At 56.9% G+C, this 12,934-nt stretch overlaps 1 protein-coding gene across 2 annotated transcripts; it reads right to left on the bottom strand.

Moving 5' to 3' along the window:
* Positions 1 to 528: 528 nt before the first annotated feature.
* Positions 529 to 12,773, bottom strand: RIBC2 (RIB43A domain with coiled-coils 2). 2 transcript variants are annotated; one of them, XM_036299952.1, is made up of 7 exons: positions 12,517 to 12,773; positions 11,669 to 11,750; positions 9,979 to 10,323; positions 6,152 to 6,270; positions 3,726 to 3,953; positions 1,833 to 1,999; positions 529 to 637 (listed from the first exon to the last, which is right to left on the bottom strand). In XM_036299952.1, exons 1-7 carry the CDS (start codon positions 12,628 to 12,630, stop codon positions 559 to 561), a joined length of 1,134 nt encoding a protein of 377 aa, XP_036155845.1. In that variant the 5' UTR covers positions 12,631 to 12,773; the 3' UTR covers positions 529 to 558. The 2 variants fall into 2 exon arrangements, with proteins under 2 accessions (XP_036155845.1, XP_036155844.1); XM_036299951.1 differs by having other exon boundaries at positions 548 to 756.
* Between the last annotated feature and the right edge of the window lie 161 nt (positions 12,774 to 12,934).

The following is a 12,934-nucleotide window of genomic DNA, read 5'->3' as shown; positions in this document are numbered from 1 at the left end:
TGAGTGCTGGCTCTGCAGCGGCCGAGCGGGAGCCCTGAGGCCAATGCCATCTCTCTCTCTCTCTCTCTCTCTCTCTCTCTCTCTCTCTCTCTCTCTCTCTCTCTCTCTCTCGATGGTCCTGGGGGCCACACCCACCCGTCCCCGGCTCCACAGCGCCCCTCTGGATGCTCTGAGCCGCACTGCCCCGAGCTCCCGCTCCTGGGGAAACGCGGGGGGAGGGTAGCAGATGCTTGGTCCACAGTGGAGGTGAAGTTAGGGGACTTGTGGGCCAAGTAGGGTTTGTTTGTTAATCCCCCCTGAGGATTTGTGTGTGTGTCTTTTATTTTTGAGAGAGAGAAAAACAACGAGAAGCATTGATCGGGGGTCGAACCCTCAACCTAGGTGTATGCCCTGACCGTTAGTCACACCTGCAACCTTTTGGGGTACGAGACCACCCTCCAGCCAAGCGAGCCTCCGGCAGGGCGAGTGTATTTTTTGAATAAATGTGACTCTTCCAGGCGACGGCGTTTATACATGAATGACGGGGCGGGGGGGCGGGGGCGGGGAGGGGTGTCCTTCTCATCGACTCCTGGTGTTGAACTGCGTGAAGTAGTCGTCCGTGGCGTGGTTGGTACAGACTTCCTTCATGTAGTTTCTCCTGATCATAAAACGAGGAGAAGCCGTCAGCAAAGGCCTGGCGCCCTCGCCTGCCTTTCTGTGATATCGCGGAGAGCCGCCCGCTTCTTGCTGTTAATCCTCACCCGGGAATATCTTTCCCTTGATTTTTAGAGAGAGCGGAAAGGAGGGGGAGAGACAGAGAGAAACACCGATGTGAGAGACACACCGATTGGTTGCCTCCTGCACACGCCCCGACCGGACAGGGACGGGGATCCAACCTGTGACCTTCCAGTCTGAGGGCCGACGCGCTAACCACTGAGCACCAGCTAGGGCAGAGCCCACCCGCTTGTTGTCCCAGGATGCCTCGCTGCATTTCGCCACCGCGGAGCGTCTAGACTGCGGACCCTCCTGGTTCCAGGGTCCCATCTCCACAGCGTGACTGGGGAGCGTCTGCTCGCCCCAGACTTCTTCAGACCATGTCTTTACGCCCCGTTAGTCACAGGAGTGACAGAGGGACCCACAGGCAAACAGGTGCCACACGTCTGACTGGAGAAATACAGGTGGCCCCTTCTGAGTTCCAGGCAGGAGCGTGGTGGGTGGACAGACACACAAGTAATCGCACTGTGGGTTTGGGGACAGAGTTCCCTGCTGACCGGCGCTGACAGCGGGCAGCCGGAACCCGGAGCCACCCTCGGGGCCTGTGTGTGCCCAGAGCAGCGCTCCCCGCAGTGGGCGGCGGGCACCGTCTCCTCCACGTCTCAGGCTCCCTCCCCCCACCCAGGGGCTCCTGGCGCCCTCCGAGTACCCATCACCAGCGCCCGTGTGCCAGCCGCTGGGGGTCCCAGGCCCAGGCGAGGAGCCCATTGAGGGGTGTCTGCAGGATGCCCACTGGTGCCTGCTGGATGGCATCGCAGTCCCCTGGTCTGTGGGGACCAGTGCTTGCCAAGCCCTTAATTTCTGGCTTCTTCGCTCTGGGCCTGCCCCCCTTTCTGTTGGCATTCTTCGCCAGGAGGCCGTGCCAGAGCCAAGCCGCCACCACCACCACCACCACCACGGGGCCTCCTGTGAACGATGCACCAAGGCCCCGGACCCTCTGGGTGGGAGAGATCTGGGGCAGGGGGTGGGGTGGGGGGCAGGAGCCCAGGGAAGCACAGAGCTGCTCCATGGCCCTGCCAGTCAGCATACCCCCCCTGCCCCCCGCCTGGTACCCCAGCCCTGCCAGCCCCAGCACGCACTGCCGGAGCTGCTCCGCGGCCAGGCTGCGGTTGCTGCCGTCCAGGGCTCTGCGCAGGTCGCGCTGCTGCCGCCGCTGCTGCCGCTCGCACAGCACCTCGGCGCGGGCCCTCTCGACCCTCTGCCGGTCCCAGTCCGCGTCTCGCTGGCGCTCTTCCTCCTGGAGCCTCTGGAGAGAGGTGACTCTCACCACCTGTCCCCACAGAGGGGCCCGGGGAACGGGCTGGGAGAACCGGCCTCTCATTTTACAGATGGGGAAACTGAGGCTCTGGTGGGCGGGCAGAGGAGACCCCCCCCCATACAAACCCAGGTGCCCCGGCCCCATCCCACACTTGGAGGCACTGGGCACACGAGTGGGCAGGCTGCTGCTCCTGGCTGAACACTGGGACCACCTGGTTGCTTCTAGAACCTTCTGATGCTACAATGAGTTCATGATCTCAGGTAAATTTCTGCATCTTAGCTCGTTTTTTTAAAAATCCTCACCCGAGGTCATTTTCCCATGGCTTTTTAGAGAAAGCGGGAGAGAGGAAGATCAATGTGAGACACACACATCAATCGGTTGCCTCCTCGACGAGCCATGACCAGGGCCCAGGCCTGGGGAGGAGCCTGCAACCAAGGTACGTGCCCTTGACAGGAATCGAACCTGGGACCCTTCCGTCCACAGGCCGACGCCCTATCCACTGAACCACACTGGCCGGGGCTGTCTGCTCATTCCTCATTGCCTTCCAGACCTTCTCTAAAACCCACTGTCTCTTAGGAGAGGAAAGGGCGTGAATGCAGCTGGGGAGGGGGGGGGGGTCCAACTCCTACGCGTGGGCAGTGTCACCTGCCAACCTGAGAGTTACTGCCTCAGCTCCGCAAAAGGGAGGGGCTGGGCCTGCAGCCGAGCCCTCCTTCCCTCCTGGGCTCAGCACAGGGCCTCCTCCCACCAGAGGAGCAGGGGAGGTGGGCAGCCACCAGGGCCCAGGCCCTCACCCAGAGATAGAAAGGCAGGCTGGGACCTGGCTTGGCCACCTGCAGGGCAAGTGAGTTGGCTGCCACCGTGAACCTGTTTCCCCACCTGCACGCTGAGGCTGGGCCCGGGCCCCTGAGCCCTGGCTCATGCTTTCCTCACCCAGCTCCCTGCAGAGGGGCTGCGGGCTGCGGGCAGGGGTGTTCTGAGTGGTGAGACTTAATGTGTGTTTTATTCCTTTTTTGATTTCTGTTTGCTGGTTTTCCACGAAAATTGGAAATCAGGAAATAAATACAAACACGTTGAAAACAAAAAAAAGAAGAAAAAAAAAGAAAATTGGAAATCAGTGCAAATTGCTGCTTTCAGGACAGTGGCCTTCCTGCCAGGCGGCTGAGCTGGGGGAGTGGCGCTGGCCCTGGCCGCTCACCTGCCTGGCTCGCTCGCACTCCCCCCACTCAGGTCTCGGTTCCAATGTCACTCCTCAGGCCCCGGTGACCCGCTGGGCCCAGCAGCCCCGCTCCCAGCCTCACTTTCCTCCCCAGCACCCACCACCCGAGCACCTGGCCCTTGTCACCACCCCTGCTGCAATGTAAACCCCTTGAGGGCAGCTGCAACTGGCCCCGGGAGGGAGGGGGCAGGGGAGGGAGGAGGAGGAAGGTGTGGAAGGGAGGAAGGGGGATGTGGGAGAGAGGGGGGGCAGGAGAGGGAGGGGGAGGGGAGGAGGGGGACGGGAGGGAGGGGGAAGGGGGATGTGGGAGGGAGGAAGGGGGAGGAGGATGTGGAAGGGAGGGAGAGGGATGAGGGAGGGGGGAGGGGAGGGAGGGGGAGGAGAGGGAGAGGAAGGGGGATGTGGGAGAGAGGGGGGGAGGGGGATGTGGGAGAGAGGGAGGGGGGAGGGGGATGTGGGACTGATGGAGGGAGAGGGGGCGGTCTGGGGCAGCACCAGCTTCTCCTGCATCTGCTGCTGCTGCACCAGGCGGATGTGCCCCAGCTGGGCCTGGCTCATGCCCTTCCAGCGGTCGGGGACCACGCGGTGGGGCCCGAAGGAGCTGACCGCCTGCTGCGGGTCCTCAGAGAGCAGGTCCCCACGCAGCAGGTTGGAGATGTGGGCCAGGTCGTCCTCTTGTTCTTGTTTTTTCTCTAGACTTTTCCTCTCCGCCAACTCCGAGGCCTGGGGGGATGAGGGGGGGACGGGGAGACATCAGGGAAGATGCTCTGAGCGACCCCAGGTAGAGGCACCGGCCCATCTCCGGGGCGCCAGTAGGGAGAATGCGCTCAGGGGACCTGCTACCGGGTGCCCGGCCTGCGGGCTGGGCGGAGCGGAGCGCCACCTGCTGGCCGTGTGCAGAGTTGCTTCGGGTCTTCGCGCTGTTCTGCAGCCTCCCTGGCAAGGCCATCCTCACCTTGGCCGGGCCTCACTCACAGGCCGCTCTGTGCCCCGCCCTGGGCCTGGTCACCCCGATGTGGCCCCGGTCACCCCGATGTGCCCGCAGGCCACAAGGAACACCCAGAGGGACTGGCAACAGCAGTGACTTAAAGGGGGAAACACACGGTCACCTCAGGGCTCCCGGTGCAGCCAGGAAACTCCTGGCCAAACCCCTGCTCACGAGGGTGGCGATGGCGGGGACAGCCTGGCCCTGCGACCTGGCGCCAGTCACCTCCCTCTCCGGCTGCAGCCATTTCTCTGCCAAGTCAGGAGGTGGACTGGACGTTCCCCAGCGTTACCGGGTCCCCTAGCGATGGGCAGGCGTGCTCTCTGCAGGGTGCGGGCACGCCTGGGCGCCCATGAGGGGGCAGCTGGATGGCACCGCGTGAGCACCTGCCTCGCACGGAGGGCTGATCAGACACTGGGCTCGCTGGGTCGGGAAGGCCCGGCTCCGGTCAGATCAGCGCTGCGTGTCCCTAGGAAGTCAGCCCCCCCAAGACTCACTCTATCAGCGACGCTGGGCTGGCCCCGCCCCGCCCTCTGTAGGGCTGTTAACACAGTGACGAATGAGGGCAGCTGCCTGTGGCCAGGATTTAAAACAAAGGCCATGCTGATGAGTCTGACCACAGGCCAGAGGTTCTAATACGAGACGTGCATACCTGGTTTAATCCCACGATCTCACACTTACAAAATGGTACTATTAGGCGGTAAAAATAGCATGTGCTTCATAACTCTCTCTCACGCGTGCGCACACACATGTATAAAACAATGACGAGGTTGCCCTGGCCAGCATGGCTCAGTAGTTAGAGCGGCGGCCCACACACCGGAGTCTCGGGTTCTATTCCCGGCCAAGGGCATGTCCCTGGGTTGCAGGTCTGATCCCCACCCCGGTTGGCGCATCTTCTGGAGGCGACCCACTGATGTGTTTCTCTCACATTGATGTGTGTCTCCTTCTCTTCTCTCCCCGCCCCCCTCCCACTCTCTCTGAAAATCATTGAAAAAAATTTCATAGGGTGAGGATTAACCAAACAGCAGATAAAAATGACGAGGGTGGGAAGCCAGGTGAGCGGCGCTCCGGGTCTCCTCCTGCTCTGCAGGGACCATCTCCCACGCTCCACTGTGCAGACCGCTGTCTGCTCAAGCAGCTCATCCGGTCAAGGAATACAGGCACCTGGCCCTGGCCTGTGTTGCTCAGTGGATAGAGCGTCGGCCTGCGGACTGAAGGGTCCCAGGTTCGATTCTGGTCAAGGGCACATGCTGGGGTTTAAGCTCCACCCCCAATCCCCTGTAGGGGGCGTGCAGGAGGCAGCCGATCAGTGATTCTCTCTCATCACTGATGTTTCTCTCTCTCCCTCTCCCTTCCTCTCTGAAATCAATTAAAGAAAAAAGAAAACCTGGAGGGAAGTCTAATTTCCAAAGGACCAGAGAACCTGAAGCCCCTCCGCATGGCGGGCGGGAGAGGGGTGCTGTGAGGGTCCGGCGGAGCCCAGGGAGCAGGGGACGGTCAGGAGACCGCCCAGTGAGCACCCTCATGGGCACAGCGGCCCCCGCTCCTGAGTGCTGTGCACCTGCCCCTGGTGAGGAGCCACTCTGAGGCTGGTGAAGAAGAACCGAAACCAGACGGCGGCAGGGCAGTGCCCGCTGGCACCCCTGGGGCAGAGGTCACTGTCCTCATATTAGAGACGCACCTGAGGCTGAGAAAGGGGAACTGACCCCACCCCACTCGCCGCTGGTTTGCGCTTTCACACCCAGATTCAGAGCTCAGGAGCCGGGGCTGGAGCTCAGCGGTTTCTGTGGCTGGTGGCCCCCCACCCCCCCACCCCCCCCATGTCAGGGTTCCGGTTCGTGATGTGGCCCAGAGGACGGACTGAGCCCGGGACCAGGGAGCCTGGCGCCCGGTGGAGCGGTGGGTGCCGGTCCTCCCCGCCCCGGGCGCGGGTTACCTGGGTCTTGTTGAATTGTTTCACAGCTGCGGAGACCGCCCTCCTGGTGGCGCGTTCCCGATGCTGTAAGTCCTGGGCCGTCTGGTCAAACTGCAGCCTGGCCTCCGTGTACAGGTCCTCTGGAACAAGCACGCAGTCAGGGCTGCGCCCCGCGTCCCTCCCGGTGTGGGGGGTAACCTGTGTCCGCTCCTATCCGCCCGCATCCACAGAACCCAGATGCCTCGGGCTGCAGGGAGCCCCGTGTCCGCTCCTATCCGCCCGCATCCACCCAGATGCCTCGGGCTGCAGGGAGCCCCGTGTCCGCTCCTATCCGCCCGCATCCACCCAGATGCCTCGGGCTGCAGGGAGACCCAGGACCTAGTTCAAGTAAAGCTCTAGGTCAGCGCCTGGATGGAAGGGTCAGCAGTCGCTACTGTGGATTGGCACTGTCTGCCGTGGATTGGTAGTGTCGGTTGTGGATTGGCAATGCCTGCCGTGAATTGACAGTGTCTGCCGTGGATTGGTAATGTCTGCTGTGGATTGGTAGTATAGGCTGTGGACTGGCAATGCCTGCCGTGGATTGGCACTGTCTGCCGTGGATTGACAATGCCTGCCGTGGATTGGTAGTGTCGGTTGTGGATTGGCAATGCCTGCCGTGAATTGACAGTGTCTGCCGTGGATTGGTAATGTCTGCTGTGGATTGGTAGTATAGGCTGTGGACTAGCAATGCCTGCCGTGGATTGGCAATGCCTGCCGTGGATTGGTAGTATCGGCTGTGGATTGGTAATGCCTGGCAGTGGATTGGCAGTGTCTGCCGTGGATTGGAAATGCCTGCCGTCCATTGGCAAAGTCTGCCGTGGATTGGTAATGTCGCTGTGGATTGGTAATGTCTGCCGTGGATTGGTCGTGTCGGCTGTGGTCCTGGGACAGGGAGCAGTGGTTTCCTTGCCCTCCATGACTTCTCAGGCCCCTACATCCTTACAACCCGCAAGGGATAGTGGAGCCCAGCGAAAAGGAGCTCTGCCATGGGAGCCAGCTGGGGCTCCGCAGAGGAGGGAGGTCAGGGCAGAAGCACTTGGACAGCCAGGAGGACAAGGAGGAGCAGGGGTCAAAAGTTGAGCGTCCCAACGGCGCAACGTAAAGCACTGGGTCAGACAGTCTCCTAGCCCAGCCCGGACCTCCCAGCTCTGCCCACCTGACCTGCTTACCACCCGGCCTGAGCCTCCGGCCTCTCCTGGGAGGCAGGGCGGCCCTACTTTGCTGGGTTGTTACATTTAAAAAGTCAGTAATAAAGAAGGTTCTTCTTACGGCGTTTGTGCCTGGGGTCTCCTGTACGTCTCCAAAAACAAAGACCAATATAGAGGTGATGGATTATACAACTGCAGCCTGAAACCTCTATAGCTGTATTAACCAGTGTCACCCCAATTAATCCCCAATAAATCCCATTTAAAGGAAAAAAGACCAAACTCTTTCGTGGTGAATTCTGGCCTCTGCTCACCTTCAGCTTCACCTCTCACCTTGCGTTACCCTGGCCGTTCATTTAACATAGAAGTATGACGAGCCTTACTGGGCCGGCCCACACCCTGCTGGGAACCCCGGATGGAGTGGTGCCTTCTGGGAGCTTACAGTCCAGATGATGAGCCAGTTGACAAACAAGCAAACCCGAAATAGACGCGTCACTGCAGACTGTTTCAGTGCTACCGAGAGGAGGGAAAGGCCACTGGGAGGGAGATGTGGGGAGCACCGGGGGAGGGAAAGGCCACTGGGAGGGAGATGTGGGGAGCATCGGGGGAGGGAAAGGACACTGGGGGGAGATGTGGGGAGCACCGGGGGAGGGAAAGGCCACTGGGAGGGAGATGTGGGGAGCACCGGAGGAGGGAAAGGCCACTGGGAGGGAGATGTGGGGAGCACCGGGGGAGGGAAAGGCCACTGGGAGGGAGGTGTGGGGAGCACCTGACAGGCAGGTGGACGGTGGGAGTCAGAGAGCTTCTAGGAGGAGGTGGCACTTGAGCTCAGTCCTGAGGGATGCAGGGAGCTGGGTGCAGAGGTTCGGAAGTGGGGGAGCATTTGTCGGGACCCAGAATTGCACGTCAGCCAGAGTGGCTGGGACACAGTGAGTGGGGTAACATCGGAGGGCTGGGCAGGGGCCCAGCGTGCAGGGCTCTGTAGGCTATGGGCAGACTTGCATTTTATTCCGTATGTAATGGGAAGCCATTAGAGGGTTTAAGCTGGGCTGGAGGGACGAGGGGGGCACTGTTCACTTGGCACTGTTTAGAAAGCAGCTCTCTGACTGCTATGTTGAGAATGGGCCAGAGAGGAGCAAGAAAGAAGGGGGAACTAGAAAGCCTGGTCCGTGCAGATAAAAAAGGTGGGGCTTGCACCACAGCGGTGACAGTGGTATGGGAGACGTGGACAGTCCAAAGTATCTGCAGGTGGTAAGAAGGGACAGAAGCTGAGGTTGCCCTGGAGACAAGACGGGGTCCAGGAGGACGCCCAGGCTTCTGGTTTGACTAAGGGAAGGAGGTGACATGAGTAAGGGAGGAAGGTGGAGGGAGGAGCAAGTCCAGGGAGAAATGCAGGGTGTGTTTCCAGGATGGTGTGAGATGCGCACTGAGATGTCTGGGGTCCAGCTCGAGGACCAAGTCCAAGGCTGAGACAAAGGCTCAGCCAGAGACGGACAAATGGAGCACCTGTGAGTGGTCATGTCAACAGGTATTTACCCACGTGCCAGGCACTCAGGAAGGAGCAGTGGATAAAACAGACATGATCCCCTGCCTTCATGGCGCTTAAGAGATGACACTGGGGAGAGGGATGACAAATACATAACCAGACAGCATGTCACTGGGCAATGCGGTGGGGAAAATACAGCAAGGAAAGGGACAGGGAGCATGGGGTGGGGGAGAGTACGGGGTTGCCCTTTATAATAGTGGTCAGTGGAGCCCTCACTGGTAAGACAACATTTTAGCAAAGACTTGAAGGAGGAGGCAACCGTGCAAATATTTGGGGAAATATGTTTCCAGACAGAGGGAACCGTAGGTGCAAAGGTCCTGAGGCAGAAATGAGCCTGACACATGTACATTCTAGGAATAGCAAGGAAACCAGTGTGGCAAGGATGAGATGAATGAGGGGCGGCCTAGTAGAAGATACAGTCAGACTGAAGGCCTTGTTGGTCCTTGAAATAGATCTGGTTTTTACTGAGTGAAATGTGAAGCTATTGGAAGACGGTGAGCAAAGGCACTAGCTTAGCTTTTAGCAGGATCGTTCTGGTGCCGGGCTGAAGAGACGAGGTCCCAAGGGGACAAGGGCAGCAGCAGGGAGACCGGCAGAGGCCACGGCAGCACTCCAGCTGAGACAGCTGACAACTTAGTCCAGAGTGCCGATGGCAGAGGCGGTGAAAGGTAGTGAGACCTGGGTGACTTCTGTTGGACTGCATGTAGCATGTGAGGGAAACACAAGAGTCAAGGTGACTTGGGGCTGGGAGCTGGGCAAGTGCGAGAACTCCCCGTGGACAGAGGAGCAAGGCCAGGTGCGGACTCACCCTGACAGAGGCCGGACCCAGGGAGGCCCCTGGTCTCCCCGCAGACTGTAAGCAGCCTGAGGGCAGGGGCTGGTGTTGAGCTACAAGGGGCCCAGCACCCACAGGAGCTCAGACAGGGCGCGTGCTCAGGAAGGGTTTCCTGCATGACTGCCGTGTGCCTGGAGAGGTTTCCGCCCTGGACCACAGGCTCTGACGTCTCTCGCCCTCCACGGCCCAAGCAATACATCATAAAACTTACATAAAACAAAACAAAAGTGGGAGTTGATTTGCTAAGAGCGCACTGAAATCACCGTGGCTGCTGTTTCCTCACCTGCACGTTTCTGGTCGGCCCGGGCTTTCTTCCTCTCCCTCTGCTGCTGCAGGAACCATTCTCTGTTTTGTTCCTGTTGGAATCTCTGCCTCGCGTGGAAGTTTAAATCCTCTCCCATGAACCTCTGCATCCCCGACACTGTATTCCGCGCATCGTTGTCTCCCTGCCGCGCGGGGAACTCTCTCCTGCGGGCGAGGGGGTCCGAAAGGTCGAATTCCCGCCGCAACTCCGGCTTCTGGAAGCTCTGCTGGAAGTCGTGGAGAGCTTTGCAGAGATGTCTCCGCCCCCTTCTTTCCCGGTTCTCTAATATGCACATCATTTTGTCATTGTGCCTCAGTTCAGCAGCTAGAAGAGATATAGGTTATCCATAAGCTTAAGATTCAGTGGGAAAAATCAATTGGATTCCACCTTAAAAAAATAATTTTTAGTGATTCTAAAAGGAATACAACCCTCCAAAAACGTAACATCCATTCAAAGATTAGAATCCTGAATGTACAAAGGTTTTGAGTCTGATGCCTGGTCTGGGTACATTCCTAGATTTCGGGTTTGAACCCTGGTCGGGGCTCATATGGGACGCAACCAATTGATGTTTTTCTCTCACATTGATGTTTCTCTCTCTCTCCTCCCCCTTCCTCTCTCTCTAAAAAAAAAAAAACCCAAATCAATAAAAACATATCCTTCAGTGAGGATTTTAAAAAATACAAAATTAAATATTTTTAAAGGTCGCAAAGGATCTATTCAATATTATACCAGTTATTTTAAAGAGGGAGGAATAAAAGAATGACAGGGTGGGGAATATACATATATTTTCAAAAATCATTCTTAAAATATATCTAAAGCCCATTTGGCAAAAAGGTAACATCTAATCTAGTGGTGAGTGCATGTGTATGTGTCACATCATTTTTGTAAGTTTGACTTATTTTTAAACTAAAAACATAAAAGGGAAAACATTAAAAAACATAGAACTGTATAAAGAAAATAAACTTCACTCTTAATCACTCCAACATTACATTTGGCCTATTTACTTTCTTTTTCTAAGCATGTCTTTCATTTATTTAAAAACGTAATCGAGTACCCATTGTATATAAAATTTTGTACCCTGCTTTTTTTTTCATTTTTTTAAAAAAAGGAAAAAATAACCAAATTTATTACATATGTACATATGGGAGTTCTGTAAGAATATGGGGCCCCCTCGTCTTCCTATTTTAAAAACTCTTACAGTGCTTTATGAAATAAACTGAAAGTGTTGCACATGATGAGAATGCTGCTTGAAACTTTCATCTAAAAGCAAGAACACTATCATTTGAACTATGTCTGGTTCTGACTCAGCTTGGGGGCGCGAGCTGGGGGTCTGAGTGTGTCATCTGGTGTAAAGGGCTGTCCCCGGCAGAAGGTCTTGAACTCTCGGAAGAGTGTGTGTGTGTTTAAGGGTTTTCATATCCAGTTGGTGTGGTTTTTTTGGAAAACACATTTATCCTCAAAATGTATTTTTTAGAACACACAGGATTCAATAGCTGTTTTTCTTTTAACAGAGGAAGAATCAGTGCATTAAGTTGAGCACAAGCAATTGTGAAATTTTAAAAGGAGGAAGAGAGTAAAAAGGACCAGCTCTCACACAGGTGAAGAGTGAGGGCTGGTGTCGAAGGCATGCAGCCCTACCCTGCTAGACAGACGTTTAGGAAACGCTCACCAAACGTTTCGTGCCTGGCTTTCTCAGTTGCTTCTTTTATCTTCCGGTCGCACACCTGAATATCCCAGGTTTTTGTATCTCCCTGGAATGGAAAACGAGGGAAGAGGAGTTAAAACTAGATAAATGTAACCCGTTATTAACAATCTTACTTATCTCTTTATCCTCACCCCACTGTCTTAGTTTCACACCAGGTCTTTTCATACCTGAATGCCTTTCATTATAGTTGGTTCTTCAACCTGTCCTCTTAACTTCCCTCAGAGCTTACCTTAGTTAACAGATACTCATCCTCACAACACTGCTTAGGCATCACCTCCTCTGGGAAGCCCTCTCTGATTCCCTCTTCCAGCCCCAGCCTGTGTTCCCCTCCTTCACTACATTTTAACGTGACCATTTTAATGTCTGCCTCCTCCACTGGGCCATAAACCCTGAAGGTCAAGAATTGCCTTATTCCTCATCTCCTGGGCCCAGTTCAGGCTTGCCACAAAATAGGAATTTTGTCAAATGGACGGACTGAAAGGAACCCCTGACAATAGAAAATCTGGCTCAGAGAGAAGAGAGCCCCATTCTAGTCTCCATTTGGCCACAAACTCCGAGCGGCTCCCTCCCACTGCAGGACTCCGTTTGCCTGTCTGGCAAGTGGGAGGGAGTATAATTGTTCTGTTAAAGTTTCTCTCATCCTCAGCAAAGTCAATATATCCTCAGCCTGCTGCCATCTGCAGCTGCGCCTGGATCAAGTTTCACTGGAGGGATTCATCTCTTCCTCTCTCCCACGCCTACCGCTCGCTCCCACCTGCACCTCCACGTTCCCTCCGGGCCCCTTTCCCTGTGGGGACAAGCGAGCGTCCTACCCCCAGGATCCTGTTCCTGGCGTTGAAGATCTGGTTCTGCCTGCACAGCTCCGCATGTCTCCTCCTGGCCACGCAAAAGGCCTGCTCCAGGTCGTTGGGCTGCACTACATCCATGACTGGGAATCCTCAAGAAGCTCTGAGAGCCTTTAAAACGCACGAGTTAAGAAGAGAAGACCACAAAAAATCAAACTGCAGCCCGACCGAGCGATGGAGGCTGGCTCCCTAGGCGGTGAGCGGGCGGGGAGTGAGCCTGCTCCCCAGGCTTCCCACACAGCCTCCTGCGACCGCGTCCCGGGGCCGCGTTTCCTCGGCAACGTAAACAGCCCGGTTGCTAAGGAACGGCGGCGCTCGCCGTGTTCTCGCGAGATGCTGTGAAGGCTTTCCCGCGCTTTTCCCGCCCCGCGTGTGAGGACGCCGC

Source organism: Myotis myotis, unplaced genomic scaffold (genome assembly GCF_014108235.1).
Source record: "Myotis myotis isolate mMyoMyo1 unplaced genomic scaffold, mMyoMyo1.p scaffold_m19_p_3, whole genome shotgun sequence".
NCBI classification, from domain to species: domain Eukaryota; kingdom Metazoa; phylum Chordata; class Mammalia; order Chiroptera; family Vespertilionidae; genus Myotis; species Myotis myotis.
This window is presented reverse-complemented; position numbering and strand designations above follow the sequence as displayed.